This window comes from Cydia pomonella, chromosome 6 (genome assembly GCF_033807575.1).
Source record: "Cydia pomonella isolate Wapato2018A chromosome 6, ilCydPomo1, whole genome shotgun sequence".
Taxonomy (NCBI): Eukaryota; Metazoa; Arthropoda; class Insecta; order Lepidoptera; family Tortricidae; genus Cydia; species Cydia pomonella.
The window spans coordinates 11,525-39,474 of record NC_084708.1 but is presented as its reverse complement, the minus strand read 5'-3'; the positions used below and the strand labels follow the sequence as shown (position 1 = coordinate 39,474).

Below are 27,950 nucleotides of genomic sequence, written 5' to 3'. Positions count from 1 at the left end.
CTACGGATAGCGTCTTTAACATTTCATACAAGTAATATGGCTCGAAACTTTAATTTTCGATTACTCGTAAAATATTCATTTAAATTGTATGGTGTAAGAGACTATTGTAATCTGCATGAAATGCTTAATATATCTGACGTATTTAATTTGATAATTATTGATACTGTATCCGTGTAAATAGGTTTGCAAATGCCACATATTATGTGATATTTTTTTAGAAGTTAAGAATGGGTATAGTAAGTTATCCTTAAAAGATAGACATTCAACATCTCAGACTTTTTTATAGACCCATGAAAGAGAGACAACCCCACCATACATTATGTTGTTATAGCTCAAACGGATTAGGCAGCGTTTTCGATTAAAGTTCCTAGCCAGCATCATTTTTTCCGACAACATCGTTATATTTCAACCAATTTACACAAAAGCTTAACAACTTATATACCTAAACCTTCCTCAAGAATCACTCTCTTGATAGATGAAAGTCGTATGAAAATCGTTAGTCGTTTGTAGTTTTGGAGTAGTTTTATAAGATGTAGTGCATTAGTTTTCCTCTAGACTTGCAGACGCTAGGTTGCGTGACAGTCGTGCACATAGCGAATATGCGATTAAGTCCCGTTTTAGTAAATAATAATCTAATAATAATACCAATAAATATAATCTGTATATAATAAATAATAATCTAATAATATCAAATAATACCGAATCATGTTTACAGTCGGTCAATGAAGGTAAGCCATTTAGCCAAGTATAGCAATTTAAATTCCAGTTAATGTAGGTACTGCTAATCACTTATATTTATGTGCCTTTGAAAGTTGGGAAGTAGTGAAGTGTGAAATAGTGATAAGGGCTCTGACGAATGGCTTCGAATTTGAGCGAGTTTGAAATGACTCGCGAACTTACGCATTTAAGCCTTCTCGACCTACACAATTTGAGATTACTCAAATACATGGAGAGACTTGATTTACTTACTACAAGCATGTTTAGGGTTCCATAGCCAAATGGCAAAAAACGGAACCCTTATAGATTCGTCACGTCCGTCTGTCTGTCCGATTATTTCCATTTCTTGGGTTTTATTGCTAAAGCGTTCTAATAGAATCGTTTTTTTTTTTTTAAATTATAAAATGATCGGCGATTGGCCCTAGTTACACCTGATGAAAAGTGAACTCAGGTCCTAAGATGGAGCTCACCGGTTCAGTAGTAGCCTATTCACTCTTGCTTTAAAGAGTCCGAGGTCATATTTATCAGGGAATACAGATGGCGGGAGCGTATTCCATTCTTTAGCCGTCTGTAATGTTGGATCTGTATCTAAAAATCAGCATGTAACATGTACTGTGGGCTTTAAGTCTTAGGTCTGTTGGCTTTAGCTACCGCACACCGTGTACAAACTTTTTCGTTGATTCAAAAGCAAAATATTGATATGAGCTATGCTTCTGAAATAATTATTAAAACACCTGATATAATTTGATGTTCAAACGAACTTACCAAGTGAAGTTCGATCACAATTATGTGAGCAACTTCATTCGACGCGATTTATAACAACCCACCCTCAACATTTAAAAATATTGTTGGCTGACGGCACCCTACCCGACTTAAGGAAAAATGGTGAAATATATTCTCAGTAATTATGTATGCTTTAAACAAAATGATTAGAATATGGCGGTTTACGGACCTACCATGATGCCGTCGAGGGGATGAGAGCAAGTTTTCAATGTTGCCAGTATAAAAAAAAAACACCTTTAAAAATCGTGCAGGGCTGATGCGTGGGAGCGTAACTACAATATGTAAACAATAAATCGCGTCGAATGAAGTTGCTCACATAATTGTGATCGAACTTCACTTGGTAAGTTCGTTTGATCATCAATTCTTCTAACTGGATCAACTCAGGTGATACCGAGCTAGCGAGAGAGATGGCGCTGCCAATCAATACTATTAGAAGTATTAGAACAAATGTTCTTAGCTTTTTCTTAGTATATGACATTTATTTCAGTTTATAATTTATATAGTAGTGTTTCTACTTTAAATAAAAACAAATTAAAATATTTTCAGATTTTTTTTGCATTAGGTGCGAAAAGGGGGTTGAAGTTTGTATGGGGAATCAGTAAAAAGCAGATTGTATAGAAGATGCCCCCAGATACGTAGTTCAGGATTTTTAATAGTACTTAAATCAAGGGTTAATTAAGGGTTAAAGGGTTGGGATCCTTTAAATTAGGGGATGGAAGATTGTCAAAAACAATTTACAAAAAGAAGTGAAATCCCATCAAAAACATTTTCATGTAAAATGTTGCCTATACCAAAATTTTCGTATAGGTACACGAATGATTTACCCTGAATGGCAATTATTGGGCATCGTTTGGTTTGCTAATACGTCGTTGGTCAGTTCAGTGCCGATCAAACTTATCAATGTAAAATCGACTTTACCACAATGACCACAAAATGTTCTTATCGCTTTGATTACATAAGTCGATTACCGTTCGATTGTTATCGCGCTTGCTCTTGTTTGCCTCACACCGCGAGCCACCCAATTATCTGCGGTGAATGCTCTCGTTGTGAATGCGACGGTTATTTTCGAGGGATCGGACACAGCTCCGACAGCCGTGATCGTCTAGTGGTTAGGACCCTACGTTGTGGCCGTAGTAACCCAGGTTCGAATCCTGGTCACGGCAGTATACCACTGTCGCGGCGGAGCAATATTTTTGGAGAATTTTTTGTAGGTTTAAACTATACGTTTTCGATGCCAAACTAAGCTTTTATCAACTGTAACTGATAAATATGAATATATATGTAGTTTGTAGTATTAGAAGTAATATATATACATTCTTATTTAAATATTTGTATGTAATCGTATAAAAAATCTTCACAGAATTCAATAAAAACGTAAATGTCTTTCGCAATTTTAGTTAAAAACCACTTGTTATACAATTTTAATTAATAAACTGTCAGTTCCTCGTATATTTTAATGAAACTTTATTTTAATAACGAATCTCATTGTATAATTTAAATACTTTTCGTCAACTACAACAAACTAATCAGTCAACCAAACCAACCAACTTTAGTCATCGGTTTCTGATTTGTTGATCTGAAAATAACAGCCCGCCCTCGCCGTATATTCATTATATTACTTAAAATGTACCGAACTGAAATGAAACACAATTTGAAGACAAATTACAAGACGACATTTAGAGATAAGCCGCAATCAAGAGTAATTAAGATAAAGCAGCGACTACACGCACGCAAACTCAATCCAAGTTGCAGCAAGTGCAATTAGTGCAAGTTGCCGCCGCGGGCGTATAACGATCCCACTGATGTGGAGCCGTATGCCGCTCCGGTGTGTGAGCGAGACAGCGCTACACACGGAGGTATAAGACGAGGTCCCGCTCTCCTACCGGAGCGGCGTGCGGATCCGATTCTTATGTGAAGACCACCTAACTCGTCGTGGAACTTAACTTGCTGCGAGCGTTTGACAAATGGAAACAGGATGTGTTCACGACAGTAAATACTTAGGTACTTAGTTCTCAGTTGTTTACCAAGCTGTGAGCAACAGAAGTGATTGAGGCGTGGAGGGTTACATGCAAAGTTTTGGTAAAATATATTAAGTAGTTAAGGTTATAGACAAGCATAGTTACTTTTACTCATATAATATGCTAAATAAGTAAAGTTAGGTACCAGGAATATTGAAACCTAATCATAGCGCTTGAAGCATTTACTAAAAAAAATCTAATTGCGATTATCTAAATTAAAATGGTTTTTATGAACGCAGATAAAATCCATTTAGAGCATTAGAGCGCTTTAATGAAAGCCTGACTCCGGCGGGCTGTCCTAAGTGTCCTGACAACATTACTGTAGAGCAGCTCTCACGAAACTCATTCGAACTTGGTAACCGTCTAATAGTCCGGCTCGACTACTTAGATCTCGGCCGATGTATTTATTTTGTAGTTGGATATAACAGCACAATACCAACGGCAATTCTGCCTCGAACTGATGAAAACAGAGTTGACATTTTGACGAAACAAAGTCATTTTCTGATCAAGATTCTGACTGTATGTTCGTATAATTCACAAGACAACACTACCCTGACTCTCAAGATGGCTACTGTAGCGGCGTTGCCACTTTCAGTTTATTATTTACATCACACCGAGGTCAGTTATGAGGTTATCAGAGGTCAAAGTTAATCTGGTTTACCTACAACAGTCTCGGATTATTTTGAGCGGTGCTGAAAGTTGTGACAAGCGATGGATTTATCTCGGTGACACAAATGAGACCAACGGTCGGTGGATACATGCCCTAACTGTCATTCCTTTGTTAGGATTTGAATCCCAAAAGGAAATGAAAACTGGATAATGATTATTAATTGCTAATGATCTTTTATCAGTATAATTTCCTTATGAAACTTAGAATTGTCACATTACCATTTGTTTGTAACGCGACAACAGGATCCTAATCACCTACCTATATCTACGAGTAATAGGTAGGTGATTAGGATCCTGTTGTCACACACGCAAACACAAACTCTATTTATCGATACGTTAGGCCATTTCGGGTTTTATAAGAATATAAAATAGGTACAATTTACATATACAGAATGATTCAGGAGACGTGATTATAAATTGATTTAATTTCTGATTTCGTGAAATTATAGACTGATTTAATTTCTGATGCTCTGAAAGTGGGTCATTGTTTAACAATGAAACGAGCTGAAAGTGATACGTTTCTGCTCTCGGGCGTCTCACTTTCCAAGTTGGTACAATAAGCAATGTCTTAAAATTTGGTTGTAATTGGATTTGTTGTATAATTTCCATTCTGATATTTAACTACCTTTCTTCCCTTATTTAACGATCTACTATTTTTGCTCGTCATAACAACAAAATATGCGTGTTGTTAGTACGAGCTATTCTGTATAATCCACTATTCACAATAATTTCGTTTAAGTATAAAGTATATAATATAAACTTTATACTATTATTATCTGCGTCGTATTGACTTGAGTCACCAGTCACCACATCCAGTCAAAATAATCATTATACCGTAATGATATAGCGTCGGAGTCGGCCGCAGCTGTCGGCGATACCAGTCCACTCACAATTCGCGCAATGTCAAAGGTTCTGGCCGTTATCTTGCTCGCAGGCGTCACGCTACTCACGTCGGAGGCCAGAGGTACGTTCAAATTAATTGTATTTACCATTACCTAATAAACATTTTTCATTATAGTTATTTCTAACGTTGATGGTTATACTTTTATCATCTACTTTATCATCCTCGCACCATCATCCCCAAACTTTTATCTGACAAGCACGACCATCGTTCCCCCTCAGAAATAAAATACGAGTAAAAGATGTATGTTTTCTGTCATTGTTTACATACTCTAACGATAGCAACTTAATATCTACCATCGATGTCACAATTGATTATTCGTAAACTTTATTAAGTTGAAATAAGGTCTTATCGAGAGCACTTCTTATGTCGTTTGTATATGTTCACTCACACCTCACACACACACACACACACACACAAGTTAATGTGCAAATGAGCGATTTTAATGAGTTTGGTTGAATCTTCATTATATTTATAATAATGTCATTATTGTTTAGTGACGGAAGCCCAGTGTAGGCAGATGCCGACGAAATACAAACACTGCCATTTGGAATACGGCACTTGGCAGCGAGAGTCCGACCACGTCATCAGGTAAAATAATGGCAGTACCGCGACGCAATTACATAACCTTCAGAGTCCGCAGCAAGCTCGGCCAGTTTCACCTTCCCATACAAACGGAGTTTCGTTCTCATCTTAAAACTACGTGTTGTAATGATACTACAAAGTTTCATATAGTTTCACAGATATAACTCATGTCATCGTATGTGCAAACATAAAATGATATGATCATATGAGTTATATCTCTGCCTAATTAGTTTATATAGGTCCAGCATAAACGATATGGAGCAAAAATAAATTTTGTATGAACAAATTGAATTCACTGTATTTTTTAAGGGCCTATTTCTCAATGTCCAAGTAAAGTATTGGATAGCTAATTAACAAATAAATTAACTGCCAGATAAAACTGCCTGAAAAACTTGGCAATTTATCTACCAGCTACACTTATTTGAAGATTGTAAAATGCCAACGATGACTTTATTCACACTAAACAGATTCACGCTGAATCAGGTAGCTGTCACCAGTTCCCCATGAAAACAACATGTCCTATAGATAATGGAAGATGCGGTGGTTGTAATTAAACAGATATATCTTCGACTGGGGCGGGCAGCGCTGCGCGGCGTGGCACTGGTGGACGGACCCGTCGCGGTGTTCCCTTCCCGTCGGTGAGAACAACTTCGCCAGCGAGCGCGAGTGCCTCGACGCCTGCACCGGCTGGGCATAGCCCGTAGTACTTATAGATTGTACCCAAGAGCTTCAAGGATTATGGGAGTTCTACTTAACGCACGGACCTCTTGCTCGGACTAGGCTCTGCAGGTTGTGCCGGCGGCGGCAACTTCGGCCATGCAGTGTTAATGTGTACGTGCAGGTCATCGACATATATCTAAGCACGGGCCTCACGGGCAAAGAGCACACGAATTCGAGCCAAGCTTAGAGTCTAACGCCACAACGCGATTGTTTGATGAGTTCGCACCACGCGCGCGATTGGTCGCAACTAGTTCGTGAGTGACACCGCTGAACTATCACCATACTTAGTGCCCGTAAGGTCCATCCTTAGATATATGTCAATGGTGCTGGTGTATTTTTCAATAATAGTAACAAAATAAATGTAAGTGTTTATATCTTAAGTACCTTGCACCATGTAGCTTGACATGTCGAGTTGATAAATTTAAAAAATTAGGTACGTTTAAATATGAAATAGGAAGTTTTTTTTTCAAATTAACATGGAGCGTTAGTTACTTAAAATGAAAAAAATTGCGTCTTAATACGCCGAAAAACCAACCACTTTAATAAAAGGGTTAATATATAGGTAAATTTACTTTGTATCACTGTGTTTTGACGACCGGTTTGGCCTAGTGGGTAGTGACCCTGCCTACGAAGCTGATGGTCCCGGGTTCAAATCCTGGTAAGGGCATTTATTTTTTCGTGTGATGAGCATGGATATTTGTTCCTGAGTCATGGGTGTTTTCTATGTATTTAAGTATTTATACATATTTATATATTATATATATCGTTGTCTAAGTACCCTCAACACAAGCCTTATTGAGCTTACTGTGGGACTTAGTCAATTTGTGTAATAATGTCCTATAATATTTATTTATTATCACTTAATCGCGGGAATACACTCATCTCCAGTTATGTTCACCTGGATGTCCTTGTCGCCACGCTGCTGTAGTGCAAGTCCTAGTATTCGCCACAGAGTGATACAATAACGATCACATGTTCCTCCTTCCTTCCCTCAGGCGAGGCGGTTAGCTCTGTCCGTGGCGTACTTCGGCAGAACTTAGATTCAGTTTCAAACGCTTTATCTTAATTACTCGCGTTTCATATGAGCATGCTGACTATCGGGTCAATGTCGCCGATGAGAGTACGTACTCGTATGCACAAGGCGAGTAATATAAATGGCACAATGAAGAGAGAACAAATCATAATTCTTACTTTAAAAAATATAAAAAATGCTCCGCCGTGACAGTGTGTACACTGCCGTGACCAGGATTCGAACCTGGGTTACTACGGCCACAACGTAGGGTCCTAACCACTAGACGATCACGGCTGTCGGAGCTGTGTCCGACCCTGCAAAAATAACCGTCGCATTCACAACGAGAGCACTTTCACCGCAGGTAATTAGGCTGTTACCCAATTACCCGACAACAGCATGCGCCGGCGCCGCGAGACACATTGCACCATCCACTATCACAAGATTTTATGAAATAAACAAATTGAAATCAAAATCCCACCAAAAACATTTTCATGTAAAATGTTTCCAAGACGAAACTGTAAAAACGCTATCAGGTCTCAGTAGAGCCAAGCTTCTAAATTTTGTGGCTTGGCTGTTTCGCTACCGTCACATGGGCATAAGGTGAAAAATTTATTCACTGTTCATTACTTTTTTGTTATAAGTACATTACAATAGTTCTTGTAACGAAACGGCCAAGCCACATATTTTGACTAAGGCGTATAGTTTATGAAGTTAGAGCTCTACAGAGTTAGAAGCTTGACTCTACGTGAGATTTGATAACTTTTTTACAGTGTGAGCCTTACGGTTTCGTCTTGGCAACATTTTACATAAATGTTTTTGGTGGGATTTCAATTTCACTTTTTTTTATTTTAATTGTATATAGTATATAGGGGTCTCAAGGGTCGGCAACGCTTAAGTGGCCCCTCTGATGTCTAATGATCTGTTATGTATTCAGTGCCGTGTCGCGTATCGAAGGCGCGGCTCGGCTCCATTTTCCTCAGAAGAAAACTCAAGTAGCGACCCGGCAACGCGGCCTTAGACGAACGGCTTAGGACGGAAATTGCTTCTTGTGCCAAACGATGCCGCCGCTTTGTTCGTCGATGACCGGCGTGGGCATTATACGAGCACGATATGCAATCCGCCATCAAATGCCCCAAAAATATACACTACTTCAATCTTCAATTACAGTAACTTTACTGACGTTGACTTCAACGTCAGGATTGATGGTGACATCCAAAGTGGTCAAAATACTTTTTACTCAACAAAGGTGTGTTCCGGTTTCGATAACAGTTCAATGTAGATATAGATACATTTAAGCGAGGATATAGGTATCAAAATTTTTGGCCATTTTGAACGTACCCATTGGTACCCGTACCCTGGATGCAGTAACCAGCTTAAATAGACGCCTCGCGTTAAAACAAATTAATATATTAAATATATTGTAATGTGTTGTTAAAGGTAATATAACCCACAATAAGGCATTGTAGAGTATCTAAAAGATTTGTTTTCTAACGCTAACACGAGAAAAATTGACTTTATATGTTATTTTGAGACAGTCTGTATTTGATTGACTAAGGTAAAATATTTGGAACTACTAAACGCAGCAACCATTTAATGCTAAAACAAAATGGCTGGCAAGTTCAGTTTAATTAACAAAGTAGTCTACTCACAGAGTAGTGAATAATTAACGCATCAGACGACCAAATGAATGGTTTTAATTCAAACCGAGCATACTCTATTCGCATAATGAAACGTAGACAAAGCAATAAAACAGAGCTTATGTCATGAATTAAATGTCGTAATGTTTATCTCTGTTCTTAAATAACATATTTTTATTTTATTATTTTAACCTTTCAAGTTTAGTATTATTATTTTACTTACAGACTTATTTTTTAAGCTTGTAAATTACTCTATATTTAGTTTTTAATATTTATTGTGAATAAAAATAATATTAATTAAATAATATATGTTCCAATCGAAATGGACAAGATTTTTGATACCTTACCTATACCTTATACATATATGTATATATTAAACAATTTTGACAGTAAATATTATTTTAATTAAAAGATACAAAAGTTGTGTAGTGGAACAAATGGAAACGCTACTCCCCCGATTGGTGATTTGTAAAATACCTGTACTCTTAGTCACATGGCGCTGCCCGTTACAAGTTCGCCTTTCAGATTTTGATTCAATTGCCAATGGAGTGAACGCGTTATCTCAAAAGTCGATTAAAATCATTACAGCAGGTTAGCGTGAATCGTGTTTGATCACTTACGTCCTTGGTATTAGTCAGCATAAGAGGTGGCTATTGAAGTATAGGCGACTGGCGAGTTTGGTTAAAATGATCTAGAACACTACTTTATTGTTAAAAGAAAGGTAAAAAGATAATTTATATAGATCATTTTGAATAACTCACTCGCTAGCTACTACGTTTCCTGCTGACTGTATGAACTAAAGTTGAAATTCAAGAATGTGATCGCAAAGTGCGATAAGAAACGTATAAAATGTGTCCGAAGGTGTGACCGGTGACGTTGTGACGTTGACCTGCGGCGCGCTAAGTGGCGACCTCGCTCGGGCTTTTGTTATTGTTCCGCGATAAATATCGGCGCTCGGGAGACATGAAATACCGACAGGGCGCGACTAATAGAGGCTCGCATGTGGCACAGAGTAAAAACGCACAGAGACTTAGTCTCTCTCATCGAACCATCACGAAAGTGGGACCACGTGAACGCTAAACAATAACCTGTTCGCATACACTGTTCCCAGTCCTAGTACAAATATAAAGAAACAGCGTAAGTATCGACAGAGTGCTATTAATGGGGGCTCGCCTGTTGCATAGAGCACGAGGGCATAGAGGCGGGCTCTAAGATACAAATAAATGCGGATTAATGCTAATTTCACATATACTTTACTTACGAATCTCCTCCTGGCGACAAACAGGTTCCTGCTTACGAAAATTGGAGTCCAAATAACTAGGTATATTAATACACTACACCAACAACAACAAAATTGCAGAAATATTTTAATTTAAACATATTTAATTATTTACTGCTCAGATTTACTGCACTACACTGACATTTCAGAAGTACTGACAGTTTACAAACGTCATAGCCTCAATTATTTTTTTTTAGTCTTTTGTCAGTAATTTTTATGTAGTTAGCCACTTTAGCCATGTCTAAAGGCTGCAAATTGGCTCTCACTCCCAAAGGGCAAGCAAGGAGTGACTGCAAGCAGAGTTCACAAGTCCTGGCAGCTCACTACCCCGGTTTGCCAGCACACCTACAACTAATAGTTAACTATTCCGTCGTGTCCGATATCTGCCCTCCTGCAGGCTGGAATTCATCTCTCCTGCTCCCCGGGTCGTTTGCAATTAGATAAACACTGACTGTGGCCACACTAGCTTACACAAACTTGCTATAAGCTACATACTTGTCCGAACTTGACGTAGCACTTGGCATGAAAACTTAGCGTGGTCAGACTCTATATTAGACAGTGGTACACTGCCGTGACCAGGATTCGAACCTTATGGATCACTACGGCCACAACATAGGGTCCTAACCACTAGACGATAACGGCTGTCGGAGCTGTGTCCAGCGCAGCAAAAAATAACTGCTGTATTCAGAACAAAAGCACTTTCACTGCAAATCATAATTGTGTGACACCGTCACACAGTAAATATTGCTACAGCGTCTTCTCCATTATGACAATATTTTGCTTAAAATTTACATCAGACTGTTTCGTTGCTTGTAAAAGAAACATGGCTTATTATTTTTAGGGTTCCGTAGCCAAATGGCAAAAAACGGAACCCTTATAGATTCGTCATGTCCGTCTGTCTGTCCGATTCTGTCACAGCCAATTTTTTCCGAAACTATAAGAGCTTTACTGTTCAAACTTGGTAAGTAGATGTATTCTATGAACCGCATTAGGATGTTTACACAAAAATAGAAAAAAAACAATAAATTTTGGGGGTTCCCCATACTTAAAACTGAAACTCAAAAAATCTTTTTTCATCAAACCCATACGTGTTGGGTATCTATGGATAGGTCTTCAAAAATGATATTGAGGTTTCTAATATCATTTTTTTCTAAAATGAATAGTTTGCGCGAGAGACACTTCCAAAGTGGTAAAATGTGTGTCCCCCCCCCCCCCCGTAACTTCTAAAATAACAGAATGAAAAATCTAAAAAAATATATGATATACATTGCCATGTAAACTTCCACCGAAAATTGGTTTGAACGAGATCTAGTAAGTAGTTTTTTTTTAATACGTCATGAAATTTAAAAAAAAATTTTTTTTTCATCATACCCATACGTGTGGGTTATCTATGGATAGGTCTTCAAAAATGATATTAAGGTTTTTAATATCATTTTTTTCTAAACTGAATAGTTTGCGCGAGAGAGCCTTCCAAAGTGAAAAAAGGTGTGCCCCCCCCCCCCCCCCCCCCTGTAACTTCTAAAATAACAGAATGAAAAATCTAAAAAAAATATATGATATACATTACCATGCAAACTTCCACCGAAAATTGGTTTGAACGAGATCTAGTGAGTAGTTTTTTTTAATACGTCATAAAATTTAAAAAAAATTTTTTTCATCAAAAATATACGTGTAAGGTATCTATGGATAGGTCTTCAAAAATGATATTTAGGTTCCTAATATAATTTTTTTCTAAACTGAATAGTTTGCGCGAGAGAACCTTCCAAAGTGGTAAAATGTGTGTCCAAAGTGGTAAAATGTTGAACAAGATCTAGTAAGAAGATTTTTTTTAATACGTCTTAAATTGTACGGAACCCTTCATGCGCGAGTCCGACTCGCACTTGGCCGCTTTTTTTAAATTATGTTAGTCATATTTTGATATGACTTTTTTGCTCGCGCTTCAGTATTTAAACATAGATTCTAACTACCCTACAATGACTGTGCGGTGACGTTTGTATGGTCTTCCGTTTATGATTTTAGCCATACAGCCAACGAATTATTGATTAATAGAGTTAGACCAAGACAAGTCTGCAATTATTTTGACAGCACACGCAGTGCAAGTACATTAATACGTCATAATTTAATAGAAGTTTGATGTTTACATACTTGCACTGCGCGTGCTATCAAAATCGTTGCATACTTATCTTGGTCTGACCTAATTGGTGTAATAGAGTTATTGACTAAGAACTCTATTATACAGCTGATTTCTTGCTTGATCCTTGCTTATATACTTATTTTACTCTTTGCTTTACTTTTTGATCCTTGCTGAATCAGTGACAGATGTCAAATCCGTCGGACTAACACTGTAAAAACTTTAACCCGTGTCTTCATAACATTGAAAAACTATGTTTCGTAATTGTTTTTTAATTAAGATTATCGCATAATAGGTAAAAGAATAATGCAGGTGTCCGCGTTTTTATTCTCATCATGAATATTTCCAACCCTCACGCTACTCTATGCCGGGCGCGCCCTAAGCCGCGCTTGCTACCGTAGTTTAACGGCGGCCCCGACGGCAACAGGCTGCCCGCCGCCACCACCGCTACACCACCGCTACACGACCGCTACATCGCCGCTATAGCGACACCTCAACTAACGAGCGAGTCAGCCTACACCGGAGTATAGAACACAATCACGAGCGACACGACGCGTGCGACATGGGGAACAAGGTGGTCACCTTCACGGAGCAGCAGCTCGAGGACTACCAGGTATCTCTCTCCTTTGCTCAATGTTCATCTAAGTAGTTATAAGATACACAATGAGTTGTATTATTTAATACGATTTCACGTGCAATAATAACTTAATACTTCATAAAGAGATCGTTCAAGTTGAGTCAATTTTCGGAAAAACATGCTACCATAATTATAACGCAGAAAACAAATAACGCCTGAAATACATATGCGGGCAATATTTATAAACAGCATAATACAACTCCGTTTATTATATATTATCGCGCTACTAAAGGTATTTCTATATTTGCCTAAATACGGGAATGGTTTTGACTATAGTAATATGTACCTGTGTACATAAATGTATGTTTGTGTCAATATATAATATTTTTTCCGTTAAAAAAAACCGCAGTCTGCGGAATGTTCTTGAAACGTTTATTCAATACCTATTAAGTTTCGTATTACAAATATAAGTAAAGAGTGAAATTATCTCTTCGAGTAAGTTTTTTGTTTGCCATTACCGTTCTCTCGGCGCCGGCGGCGGCGCTCTGACGTCAACAACGTAACGTAACGTAGTCGCTAAGTTGTTCTCTTTATTTTATACTGAATTAACTACAAAGCATTTTATTCAGGACTGTACATTCTTTACAAGGAAAGAAATTCTAAGGTAAGTCCAGCATTTTCTGCTACAAAAGCAATCCTTGGAGATTAAAATAAGTGGAGTGATATAAAACTAAACAATATAAAACAATTGACTCTGAATGAAGAAAGTAAAAGGTAGGAAGGGGTACTCACAGTACTCAAACACAAGATTTTAGAGCCTTTTTCAAATTTAGTAATAAAATGTAAATGTCGAGTGCATGTTCTATGTGTTCTAGACAACTTGCGCTAAACCTTTGACCTGTGTTTCATCTAGTCAGTAGTCTAGGAGGAACCACGCAAGTGATAATAATACAGTCGGCATTAAGGACCCTACAACACTAGCAATTTGCGAGCAAGTTGAAAGCGAAGCGAGGGCCCCAATAGTAGTCGATAGAACAACACCACACTAGTTAAGTACCTCCCAAAGTGGAACGTTTGAACACTTTGAACGGGGGATGTTTAACAGCAATTGTCACATTTCTTCCCTGGCGCGTGCAACTCGTTTTTTCTCGGTGGTTAATTTGCTCGTTATTTGCTTCATTAACGCCATAATTACATTAAGTAGTACTACTAGTAGTAACTACTGTGAGAGCTAATGTCTACTGCTGGGGAGCTTCGAGCGTCTCAACAACTGATCAAAGCCGAATGTACCTGATTGTTTAAGAGCAATTCACGAAAATATTCAGCTGCATTACCTCTGAATTGATGACACTGCATTTCTAACATTAACTACCTATTATGCTTAATACGGGCACAGTGTAACAGCCTTAACCAGCCAACGGGAAAGTTGCCACGCTATTAGGCAACTATTGGCATTAGAGAATAGATAGACGCCACATTTCAATCCTCATAGTAAAATAAGGTTAACAAGATAAAAAAAACTTAAGTAATCGTATTATAAAAAAAAAAAATTAAGCACTGAATGAGTGCAAGTTTTGACTTGTCGTTGCCCAGTTTGCAAGACCCAAATGGAAAAAAATACACTCGAGTCCAGCAATGTATGTATAAAGGAAAAGGCTTTAGATAAGATAAGATAAGGTAAGATAATCATTTATTTGATAAAACATGAGTTAATTGATAAGCTGTTAGTATACAAATTCAGTTCTTTACATGTTCGGCTGGAATTTCAGCATTCAAATATTAACTCAGCATTTTGTATAATTTTTATAAATGTAATCCCAATTAGCACGTACTTAGTTGGATCATAAGTTCTGTCACAAAGATTTTGACTGATAAAATGTAATATAAAACTTTTAATAAAAAAAGTTAGTCATGAATTTGAAAGCTTATTTTATACTGATCAAAACGTAATATAATTAGTTTAAAATATAGATCGCATCATAATTTAGTACTTGTTTACTTTAGGATTAACGTTAGACGCAAATACGCGGCTGGATTGTGAAAAATTATACTTTACCAAAGGGAATAAAAATCAGTGTTACATTTATAAAATAGGTACAATCGTTTATTTGTATGAACCTACTTTATTAGAACGTTATTTAATCACCTGCAATTAGTTTTCCGACAAATCTGTACTTCAGCTAATACCCTTCAAACTCAGGGTATTTTTCAGTCATAAGTACGCAAATTTTTGACTGCCATCCTACTTTGAGTACGTTTGGTAAAACACGTACAGTTGCAGTTTGGCAATACCAAGACACATCAATTATATTTTTTAAGAAAGATAAAAGATTCAGTTTTTTTTTATTTAAGATTCAACCATGTAAACAAGAAAAATAAATAACTAGGGATCTAAATCACCTCGAACAGGTCGCCTATTTTTTGCATGATTTTTTGATACATTTTTTTGAATATTAAATAGAATTGTGCAAAACTGAGACAGCAAATTAAGTTTAATTATAATGTAACTAATACGCTTTCAACCCATATATATGAATAATAAGGGATCTTAACCTATAGCTTTTTTATCAGTCATAACCTTTTTGACAGAACTTATGACCTGACTAGGGAATGCTAACCGGTTAACCGGTTACCCGGTAATTTGACCAATATTACAGTCGGTAAAATACCGGTAATTTCCAGCCGTAACCGGGAATTTACCGAACGTTGTATAGGCAAATAAAAATGTAACAACCTGTTGAATTAGCCCATCTATGTCTTCGTACTTACAAAAAAAAAACAATTACTACGGTTTACGATTACGAAGAGACACTTAAAATACTTACTTTTCTGCATCTTATGATCTCGTTGGAGTAGGAACTAGGAAGCAATGTTTTGTGACAAATGAGTGGTCGCTAATCCCTCGCCCTTTCTCTTCTCGCCACCCCTACCCGATCCGCCTTACTATGTTCAGTGTCCTTTGTTTTAGTCTGTAGTGTCAGACAAGTGTGGAATGCGAAAGAACATTTTCTACCGCTGGTTACTTGTGTTCAAGATATCGTTCACGAATGTCTAAGCAACGTTCTATATTTTATATATAATTAACAGAATGATCTGACGATGACATGTTCCTGATTCCAACTCCTATCTTAAGAGCCCGGTAACGATATTAGAGCAAAAATTTTAAATTGAAAGATTTAGTCGTTGGAATTGAACACCTTTTGTTACGTAATTTGTACAAATGAACATGACTCAATGGAATAAATGATATGATATGATATGAATATCTAAATAACAAGTATTGGTTTCTATTAGCACGTTTTTTCATCTTGCCTTTTAATAATGAGGTCGCTAGCGTGCGTCCCCGGTAATAGGTGACGAGAAGGGATAGTTTTTAAAAATTCATATAAATTATGGTAGTAAATTATACAAAATGATGGATAAGAACAGTTTCAGCAAATGTTGTAGATTGTTTAAGTATCAAAATTACGTTGAAATTAAGTCAATTTTCAGAGAAATTGTCACTTGTTTTGAAGTAATTTCTGGAGAAAATTGATTTGGTCTAACTTTCATTTACACTACTTCAAATTTATAGTAACAAAAATGTAGTTTATTAAAGTTGAAGTACAGGATATGTGTAATACAAAATTACCATTTTTAACAGTCCAAACTTAACGAAATTTACAAATAAGATCGACAAAATCACTGCTTTTCGCGCGTTTACCTCAGAAAAAAATCATTACTAATTAAGTAAGTCTGTTTAAAAAAAAATTATAATGAAAGATAACAAGACGTGCTAATAGAAACCAGTACTTGTTATTTTTAATAGTTAACAAAAGGTGTACAATTTCATGCGCTTAATCTATCAATTTGACATTTTTGTGACTAAAATCGATAACGGCCTCTTAAAGTGCAATTTTAAAGTAACTACTGTTAAAATGATATGAAACTAATCTTGCTGTTAAATTTTTTTTTTCTTATATTTACTAGATTTTAATGAATGTTGATTACGGTTTTAGTTACTTTAATAACAATATTATATTGATAGATGTGTAAATGCAAACGTGTATGACATTTAAATGACGACTGTCACTTTTTTGTTACCCTTTGATTACTGCGATTTTTAAAGAATTAAAAAAGTTTAATGTTGCTCATTTAATGTACAAGTTCATTTCGCTTTGAAATGATACATGTTTGATATTTTATTTAATATAATTAGTAAACATATCTCGTTTAATGTTTATAGTTTATTTTCATTATTTTCTTTTGTCGATGTTTCTATAACGTGCTGTTGATTACTTTTAAAGGTTACTGACGAAAATAAGGACACAATCAATAATAATGCAAAATCAATGTTTTTTATTTCATAAACGTATAACCGGTAATTTACCGGTTAACCGGTTAGTGGGACCTCGCGTCGGTAAATTACCGGTAATGAAAAACGTCCGGTTATTGTATTCCCTAGACCTGACTAAGTAAGGTGGAACTGTAAGTGTTAATTGTATGCTACAAATAAATAAATAGTTATAATCGTAGTTTGTACTTGTAGTCATTCACCGCCGAGGCAAATTGCAACGCTGATATTCTTCCAAGGCTTGAGGGAGTGACTTTTTAATATAAAATAATAATACTCCGCTTTTTGTAGGAGGTTGTTAAAATCAAGAAAAGCGATGTCGCGGCGCGGCCTCTCGAGGGTACCTACCTGAAAGTGAAAGCACTTCGCTCCATCTATTTACTTGCATTTACCTCACAAGGCAATCGAATACCTTTCACGGAACACTTAAATAGAAGGTGTATAAGGTGTATTCCAAAACCTTATTGGTACTCTGTACAGACCAAGTAGAGACCCAAATCTATGTCTTCTACATTGAAATCGGCTGGTCTAGTATCACGAAAAAAAAACATAAAATTTGACTGATAATATCTTATCACAAGATTTACTACGTGGCAACAAAATTTTATTTGCGATTACGTAGTGGTAATAATGATGAGTAAAGGTTGAAAAAACAACCTTTACTCGTATATCGGAGCATTCAGGAGCAAACGTATCACCAAAACACAAGGTGGTAACAAACGAATCCTAATTAACACACGATGTAATTAACGCTTGACGGCACGTGGCGCGAATTAACCGCGGCCTCTGTGGGTAGGCACCTGCTCGCCTGTATGTATGTATGGATACATGTTGTCGTAGATAAGTCCGGCGTGACGCAACACCCTAAATTGGCATTTGATTCGACGGGGGGCTTCGCGACACCGACCACTAACAAAAGTATTGTGCCACTGTCAGCCTTAAACATTTTATAAGCCAGGCTATGACTAGGGTAGGTTAGGATATTATAATACCTTCATAAACCGCTATATAATCGTCGCAATAAAATATTTACTATCCCTTCTCTGCTTGTTTGTTCATTGCTGAGATGCTGACAACGCATTATAAGTCAGCAGCAATAGCACCTACATAGTTAACAGGACGAGATGGCCAACTGAGATCACAACGTTACTGCTATAATAAGAGCATGTGTAGATCGTTTGGAATACCTCACTAGTTCAGCTACTTTTGCTGCTGACTTTTCTCTGAATGACAATCACATCTTTATTTATCAACCAGTTGAATCTACTGGCAATATGAACGAATACGACGGCTTTGGACTACACTACATATCTGAATTTATAACATGACAATTTAAGCCCACGAAAACTCACAATTTTTGCCATTGCATTCACTGCCAAACTGTTACTATTTTATATTCCTACCACGTACTAACTGCAAAACCTATAATACGAAAACAACCTCATACACATAATATTACCAAGCGAAATGTTGCAGAGTGTTCAAACGGTTCCGCGAGGTGAACCCCGAGCTGATCCCTAAGAGCATGACGGAGAACCAGGCGCACACCATCGTCGTCCCCGTCCACGAGATAGAAAAACTCCCGGAACTCAGGGTCAGTCTATATTACTGTAGCCTACGTTCTTAAATTAGCAGGTTACTTAGTAGGTACTTAATTGCAAACTAAATTTGATCAGTGAAATGTGCTTCATGCACAGTGCCCAATATATTCATACAAATAAGCTATTACAATGAAATTCATCGAAATAGCTTTCATCAAGTAGCACAGATAAAACCGCAGAAGTGTATCTAGTCGGCGTGGAACCGTTATCGCGGGGCATAACGGCGGCACGTGACGGCGCCCGCCGCACGCTAATTACAAGTCCGAGACGAGAAACGAGAGACGAAAACCAATCGAGTTGCTGCTGGTTTTTAATTACTTAAACTTGTTACTCTCGAGATACTGCGTATACACACATAACAGAGATCTCAGAGAGTTGAAGGTTCTATTTATAGCATTCTTGTTACATGGGTCATATCCACGCCATATTGTAAAAGCTTTATTCATCTAATTGCGTAACCATATCTGGCGGCACAGTAGTGTCCCCGCTAAGACGAGCCAAGGGAAGCGCAAGGGCACTACCTACCTTTTTTCGAAGCGCTTCGTTGTTTTTATGAACCCTCATAACATGGGTTTGGATACCAGATAAACAAAATTCACGGGATATGATGTCAATAGTGGACTTATTAAACAAAAATTGGGATTGGGTTCGACTGAATGCACGGATACATTATTTTGTACCACCTTCTCATAACTGTGTTCTATGCGAATTAATTCTTTGAATTTGAATGTATTTTTCCCTTTGATTACCTAATTGGAGTGACTGAGAGAGTGAGATCTGACTTGGAGTTACGTATGTTCAGATTGGTAACCTACTTATAACGATGGATTGTGTTGCAGGAGAACCCGTTCAAGCGACGCATCTGCGAGGTGTTCTCGCACGACGGCTCCGGCAACCTCACCTTCGAGGACTTCCTCGACATGATGTCGGTGTTCAGCGAGGCCGCGCCGCGCGACATCAAGGCGTGGTGAGGCCCACAGGCGAGGTGTCTCGCACGACGGGAACCTCACCTTCGAGGACTTCCTCGACATGATGTCGGTGTTCAGCGAGGCCGCGCTGCGCGACATCAAGGCGTGGTGAGGCTCACAGGCGAGGTGTCTCGCACGACGGGAACCTCACCTTCGAGGACTTCCTCGACATGATGTCGGTGTTCAGCGAGGCCGCGCCGCGCGACATCAAGGCGTGGTGAGGCTCACAGGCGAAGTGTCTCGCACGACGGAAACCTCACCTTCGAGTACTTCCTCAACATGATGTCGGTGTTCAGCGAGGTTGCTCCGCGCAACATGAAAGCGTGGTGAGGCCCACAGGCGAGGTGTCTCGCACGACGGGAACCTCACCTTCGAGTACTTCCTCAACATGATGTCGGTGTTCAGTGAGGTTGCGCCGCGCAACATCAAGGCGTGGTGAGGCCCATAGGCGAGGTGTCTCACACGACGGGAACCTCACCTTCGGGGACTTCCTCGACATGATGTCGGTGTTCAGCGAGACCGCACCGCGTGATATCAAGAGATACAAGTTTTCCGCCGTTATCGAACAGTTAGTACCTAATTAGTAGTTAGGTACCTAATTGTTTATCTACGTAATTAGTTAATTACACTTAACACTTACGTTTCTTGCTAATAAAAAAATATACATTACAGAGATTAAGTTTCTTTTTTATGTAAAACATACGAAATTGCTGTTGTCATTATCAGTATTTAAAGGACGCTAATCTTTGTCGCGCCGCGCCGCTGCATTGCTTTCAGCGATCACGCACACTACTACAAGCATATACGCACACAAACAAAAATTATCATCCGACAGCTGGCGAGGGTTCGACATGGTACAAATTATTGGATGCGCCGTTCCGATATCGGATATCGGAAGGTGCATATGAGAATAAAGCGGTTGCAGGAGAGTGCCATAAGGCATTAACGACTTAATTCGGACGCCTTTTTTGCGTTATTTGTCGTTTTTAGGGTTCCGTAGCCAAATGGCAAAAACGGAACCCTTATATCTAGATTCGTCATGTCCGTCTGTCTGTCCGATGATGTCATCGCCACTTTTTTCCGAAACTATAAGAGATGTACTGTTCAAACTTGGTAAGTAGATGTATTCTATGAACCGCATTAGGATTTTTACACAAAAATAGAAAAAAATACAATAAATTTTGGGGGTTCCCCATACTTAGAACTGAAACTCAAAAAATCTTTTTTCATCAAACCCATACGTGTGGGGTATCTATGGATAGGTCTTTAAAAATGATATTGAGGTATTTAATATAATTTTTTCTAAACTGAATAGTTTGCGCGAGAGACACTTCCAAAGTGGTAAAATGTGTCCCCCCCCCCGTAACTTCTAAAATAACAGAATGAAAAATCTAAAAAAAATTTATGATATACATTACCATGCAAACTTCCACCGAAAATTGGTTTGAACGAGATCTAGTAAGTAGTATTTTTTAATACGTCATCAAATTAAAAAAAAAAAATTTTTTCATCAAACCCATACGTGTGGGGTATCTATGGATAGGTTTCCAATATAATTTTTTTCTAAACTGAATAGTTTGCGCGAGAGACACTTCCAAAGTGAAAAAATGTGTGCTCTCCCCCTGTAACTTCTAAAATAACAGAATAAAAATCTAAAAAAATATATAATAAGTATGTGTAATGTAGTACGGTGTGCCGTGACGCACAGCGGCACCATATTCATGAGTCAGTGGTAAAGGGTGAGCCAGCTAAAATCTGGAAATTTCTCAAGTCCTATGGAGTTGGTAAATCTAGCAGTACTTCAGTTCCTAATGATTTTGATATCGACCTCCTAAATTTGCACTTTTCTTCGCCTGCTCTCTTTAGCGGTCCAGTTAAGGCTGAAACTCTTACTCGTCTTTCTTCTTCTCCAACACCAGGATTTCCTCCCTTTTCTTTTACGCCGGTCACTGATAGCGATGTCGAGAAGAATATCCGGAACATCTCCTCGAATGCCGTTGGTGTCGACTGTGTGGGCCGTAACATGATCATTCCGCTTCTTGACCTTCTTGTCCCTATAATTACCAGCATCTTTAACTCTTCCATTTCTTCTTCTTCTTTCCCTAACATTTGGAAAGATGCTGATGTAATTCCCATTCCTAAAAAATCTAATCCGTCTTCTTTCCCTGACTTTAGGCCTATTTCTATCTTGCCATTTCTTTCCAAAGTCTTAGAGCGTCTAGTGCACTATCAACTTACTTCGTTTTTAAATAGAAACTCTCTCCTTAATCCATTTCAGTCTGGTTTCAGATCTGGTTGCAGTACGGTCTCCGCTCTAGTTAAAATTACTGACGACATCCGTTCAGGAATGGATAACGGGAAGCTAACGATACTGACATTGCTTGATTTCACCAACGCATTTAATACTGTAGACTTCGATATACTATTAGGGGTGCTATGTACTCTCAATATATCTCCTGCGGCGTGTGGGTGGTTTCGCAGTTACTTGGAAGGTCGTCGGCAACGTATTAAAATAGATGACGTTCGTTCAACGTGGTGCAACACGCTAGCTGGCGTCCCGCAGGGTGGCGTGTTGTCTCCCCTTCTCTTTTCTATTTTTATTAATTCCATTTCTCTTAACCTCCTTTCTTCTTATCATTTGTATGCCGACGATCTCCAAATTTATTCTCAGTGCCCAATTGCTGATCTACCTTCTCTGATCCTTACCACCAATTCTGATTTAGAACGCATTTTATACTGGAGTTCTTGCTATGGAATTAGAGTTAATCCTACGAAGACCCAAACTATTATTATTGGTAGCCATAAGAACATAGCTAAGGTGAACTTTGAGAGTCTGCCCCCTATATTATTCGATGGGGTTCATATCCCGTACTCGTCCCAAGTAAAGAATTTGGGCGTGATTATGGATCGTACTCTTTCTTGGGGTCCGCAACTTAATGAAGTTGGTCGTAAAATTTTTGCCGCTGTGGGATCTCTTAGGCATCTCCGCAACTTTCTACCACTTTCAACTAAAACTGCGTTGGCTCAATCGCTTCTTCTTCCTATTTTAGACTATGCCGACATCTCTTATCTCGATCTCTCCGAAGAGCAATTGAATAAGGTCGAACGGCTTCAAAATGTGTGCATTCGCTTCATTTTTGGGCTACGGAAATTTGATCATGTCTCCACATTCCGGTCACAGCTCAGGTGGTTACCGATCCGTTTCCGACGTAATACTCATATTCTGTCTCTACTCTATAGCACTCTATTTATTCCCAATACTCCTGAATACCTTAAAAAGCGGTTTAGTTTTCTTACGTCTGTCAGGTGTTCTCAGAATCTCCTTCTTGCTCCTCCTCGTTCGTCTACTAAATTCTACCTCAAATCCTTTACTTTCCAGTCTGTAAGGATGTGGAATGCTTTGCCCATTGACATAAGACGTGCTCAATCCCTACCCATTTTTAAAACACGTCTAAAAGAACACTATTTATCTCTCTCTTAGTCATGCTCCTTACACTCATATCTTTTTCTTACCTGGTCATTATTTTTCTCTTGCTTGATTACTCATTATGTATTTATGTATTTTGTGTAGGTATATGTAGTGTATTATTGTTGCCTATATAATATATGTAGTTTATGTAGTTTATTTCTCATTGTTTGTAGTTTCTATTTACTTATTTTATAAACTTTACACTTATGTGGTTTGCACTGCCCAATAACTTTATTTCTAGCCACTGAATCGCTATCTGAAGGTTGTCTGGAAGAGATCGCTTTTTAGCGATAAGTCCGCCTGTTGTTACCTACTTACTTATGTCCTTTTTTTTTTGTTTGTAACATGTATGTTTTTTTGTAGTGCACAATAAAGTATTTTATTATTATTATTATTTGTCTGTCTTACCATATCTCGGGACCATGGGGTCCCGGACCTTTGGGAGGCATGCGTGGGGCCGAAGCCAACAGCGCAGAGGCCCTTTAAGACAAATTAATCTAAAAGCAAGGGATACACGTGGCGGATACCATCCCCGAGCGCACAACATGATACATCCGGAGATGGTCCCCGCCAGGTGCAAGGACTATTGCAGTGCAGCACTTTTGTGCTGCGATGGGATCTAAGGTCATAAGGCTATTGATTTGAAAGTTGGATGGACTGGATAATGGGCTATGGGAGGAGACTAACGGACACCTGCCGTGACAATCAGTCTCGGAATTGTTTAAGACAGGTGGTGACTCGCCAACTCATTGAGTGGGCCCCACAACGGCCGCACGCACAGTGCGACAATAGGGCAACACTTTGGAGCGGCTGTGAGGTTGTCGAGAGGTGAGTCTGCGGCAGCCAGATCCCGGTAATCCGTTCAGCAGGCCGCCGGCGTTATGACATTTTACACTTCCAACCTGGAGCATAGGTCCCGCTCTTGCGACTCCACTCTGGCCGGCCGGTGAAGGCAAGCGCAGAGGCGAGGGCCAAATAAAAGGACCCTCTGGAATAGGGGTCCGCGGTGTCGCCACTCACCGTCAGCTCGCCACAAGCTGCCCCCGCGGGTTTATTATTATTATTATTATAATATGCAAACTTTCACCGAAAATTGGTTTGAACGAGATCTAGTAAGTAGTTTTTTTAATATGTCATAAATGGTACGGAACCCTTCATGGGCAAGTCCGACTCGCACTTGGCCGCTTTTTTTAGTAAATACATATATCTTACATATTAGTTCCTTCCGACATCTGATATCGGACAATGTGAAAACGCTCATAGCGACAATTCTCGATTGCATTTATTAAATGCGACTCAAGTCATACTTACTATCATAAAAATTACAATATTTACAGGTATCACCGCTGTTGCCATATAAATTAAGCCTGTAATGAAGTAGATCAACTGTAATCAACTAGGGGGGGCGGGTTTAGGGTCAGCAACGCGCATGTAACTCCTCTGGAGTTGCAGACGTACATAGGCTACGGAGACTGTTTACCATCAGGCGGGCCGTATGCTTGTTTGCCACCGACGTAGTATATATATAAAAAAAAATATGTCCTTATCAAATCGATAGACATAATAAAAATCAAGGCACAAGTGTTCAAAACGATTTAAGAAATAGCACACTGTTTGTTTCGAGGCTGTCACAGTCGAAGGAACCTCATTTATGTGGTTTAAAATACCTTCCAGCTAGATCACTGATCCCTCGACTTTGTCGACCTCAGGACGGACAGAGGAATATTTTTATTGTAAACTTGAATTTCAGCGGAGCCTCCGATGATAAACGATCACGTAGCTTCATTATAATTGATTCATTGCGTTTGTCGGAGGCGGCCGCGGCGTACGAACAACTCCCGCAGATACTCGGACGGAGCTGCTCGAATTAAATAGTCAGACACGTGCCCTGCCATGATTTATTGTCTGTACCTTTTAGTTCACTAGGGCCGAACAAAGGTAGACAATTAGTGGTTTTAGTGTCCATTTAGGTCATCAGTAACGTTTAGTAAGTACCATTATAACGGTACATACTTTACATTTCATATGGAGCTACTTTACTTATGTCGAAAATTTAAAGGGCCATAATATGTTCTGTAAAACGCTGTACGACACACGTGCGAAGAGTTAATTGGCAACTCGTGTCGATTTAAAGTAGTCCTCCGGTCGTCTTTTAATTTATTGGCTCTCGTTGCGGATTTTCTACTTTTCACACTTGTATTGTAATAAATTGAGTTCGTTTTGAGCCAATAACAAATAATTAATGATTTTGTAAATTCATTAAAACAACAAATAAATAAGCCTTTATTGCTCTACAGTGATAACAATATTAGGTACATATTTATTTTCCGACGAATAGGTTTTGTAAAGATTTCCATTTCTCTCTAAATCTTGCGAGTCTAGTCCATCCAGCCCGCGTAGGCAACATGCCAAGCGTTAACGCTCCGAACTCCGTAGCGAACGAAACGCAACTGTCACTGTCGCACTAATATAGGAGAGTGATAGAGATACGTTACGCTACGGAGCGTTAACGATTGGCTTGTTGGCTACGCGGGCTGGGCCGCCACTTTTTTGATGACATCTTCCCAGCGTTTCCATTCGTGAAAAATCTTGATTTGAAGCTTGAAGACCTTGGTTTGAAGCTTAATCTCGTGTGAACGGAACACCTTGACGCGAAGTTTGCCGAAGGCAGCAGCAGCCGCTCCGACTTTGCTCTTAATTTCGTCGTCAAGTTGACACTTGGATGTTATTGTGCTCCCCAGATATCTGAATCTGTCTACTTGCTTAAGACAGTCGTCGCCGAGCTAGTAAGGTAAGGCATCTCTGACAACTACAGCAAATTAAAGGGCGAAAAGAGTTGGCGCTAAAACGCATTCCTGTTTGACGCCACAACTGACACCAAAATATTCTGATTGTTCGCCTTTACGCTGACACAGCATTGCATGTCATCGTGCAGAAGTCTAATAAGTCTGACAAACTTAGCCTTGCACCCCAGTTTCGCCAGCACCTTCCACAAAGCTTCGCGAGGCACGCTGTCAAAAGCTTTCTCCAGGTCAACAAAGCAAAGATATTTCTTAATTATCGATAATTTATTAATTATCGATATATGCTGTTATTGGCCTAATACTATGTAAAAATACCTATGTAAATTGTATATCTACAGCTGTTGTTGTCCTGAATACCAATAAAAAAAAATAAAAAAAAATACTGACAGTAATAATTATACTATTCGTCTTAATGTATTTTATCTACTCATTTATTTCACTGAGTTCATTTATAGTTGCGTTATTAATAAATAACAGGTTTATTTATTAAATAAATAAATATTATAGGACATTATTACACAAATTGACTAAGTCCCACGGTAAGCTCAATAAGGCTTGTGTTGAGGGTACTTAGACAACGATATATATAATATATAAATTATTTATAAATACTTAAATACATAGAAAACACCCATGACTCAGAAACAAATATCCATGCTCATCACACAAATAAATGCCCCTTACCAGGATTTAAACCCGGGACCATCAGCTTCGTAGGCAGGGTCACTACCCACTAGGCCAAACCGGTCGTCATTATTATTATTTATTTATTATGTTTACAAGCCAACGTTCTCAAAATATGTTTGCTCTTTTTAGCCACAGCTGCCCACACTGATATACGTGTTCAACTCAACCCTTATTTATACATCTATCTGCGCGCAATCGATGTCAGTAGGTGCGAACCCTATGTAGTCATGAGTGGCTCAGGCTAATATTATAAATATCGTGTATGTATGCGCAGGTACGCGTTCCGGATCTACGACCTAGACGACGACATGTACATCGGGCGCGGCGACCTGCTGCAGGCGGCGCGGCTGCTGACGCGCGGCCAGCTGACGGCGCGCGAGCTGCAGGACGTGGTGGCCAGCGTGCTGGACGAGGCCGATCTCGACGCCGACCAGCGCCTTTCTTTCATGGACTTCGAGCACGTCGTCGTGCGCGCGCCCGACTTCCTCTCCACCTTCCACATCCGTGTCTGACTGAGTGCCCCGATTTGACTGCCGCGCTAGTTCACCCACCGAGTCACCCCCAGCCCAGTTGACATCATCGTAACAGTTCATTCTATTTTCAGATTAGATTTCATTAGAAGTACGATTTTTCATTGCCATGTTAAAAATCATGATAAATACATAATTACATATCTGAAATCAAATACATATCTGGGGGCCTAGCCAAGGTAACAATCGTTGATAGAATATGCAGATCGAAAGTTAAATAAACTCAATACATTTTTTCTTTTCTGTTTGTCGATGGACGATTGTCACGTTGCCGCGGCCCCTAGTGGTTTTATTTTCAATTGAGTATTATACATATTCAAATGTTACAATTAGAGATGCAGAGAATAGTGGCTTGGCCGAATATCGAATACCGAATATTCGGCGTAGCCATTGGCTGAATAGCCGAATATTCGGCTTGAAGTTTTACCTAAAATGAAGTAAATTCGAACGCGCGCGTGCGTGCGCTGTGCAAGTTGCAACTTATTTCTCGCTGAAGGTAGTCTTTGATAGAATTTGCGCTTATTCTGCA

At 38.7% G+C, this 27,950-nt stretch overlaps 1 protein-coding gene and 2 non-coding genes across 3 annotated transcripts; 2 read left to right on the top strand and 1 right to left on the bottom strand.

Annotated features, from left to right (window-relative positions):
• Positions 1-2,591: 2,591 nt before the first annotated feature.
• Positions 2,592-2,663, top strand: Trnah-gug (transfer RNA histidin (anticodon GUG)). Its single transcript has one exon. It is a non-coding gene; the product is annotated as a tRNA-His (tRNA).
• Positions 2,664-7,627: 4,964 nt separating this feature from the next.
• Positions 7,628-7,699, bottom strand: Trnah-gug (transfer RNA histidin (anticodon GUG)). Its single transcript has one exon. It is a non-coding gene; the product is annotated as a tRNA-His (tRNA).
• A 4,959-nt stretch (positions 7,700-12,658) lies between these two features.
• LOC133518606 (calcium and integrin-binding family member 3) lies at positions 12,659-27,576 on the top strand. The gene is made up of 5 exons (XM_061852268.1): positions 12,659-13,065; positions 13,659-13,693; positions 18,839-18,956; positions 19,803-19,930; positions 27,166-27,576. The coding sequence occupies exons 1-5, from the start codon at positions 13,015-13,017 to the stop codon at positions 27,401-27,403; spliced, it is 570 nt and encodes a 189-aa protein (XP_061708252.1). The 5' UTR covers positions 12,659-13,014; the 3' UTR covers positions 27,404-27,576.
• Positions 27,577-27,950: the final 374 nt, after the last annotated feature.

What these genes read in the sequence shown, in the direction of transcription:
- LOC133518606 (XM_061852268.1), top strand. Translation starts at nt 13,015, where the DNA reads ATGGGGAACAAGGTGGTCACCTTCACGGAGCAGCAGCTCGAGGACTAC. An exon ending in ACAAGGAAAGAAATTCTAAG is followed by an intron (nt 13,694 to 18,838) that starts GTAAGTCCAGCA and finishes GAAATGTTGCAG; the next exon opens with AGTGTTCAAACGGTTCCGCG. An exon ending in CCGCGCGACATCAAGGCGTG is followed by an intron (nt 19,931 to 27,165) that starts GTGAGGCCCACA and finishes ATGTATGCGCAG; the next exon opens with GTACGCGTTCCGGATCTACG.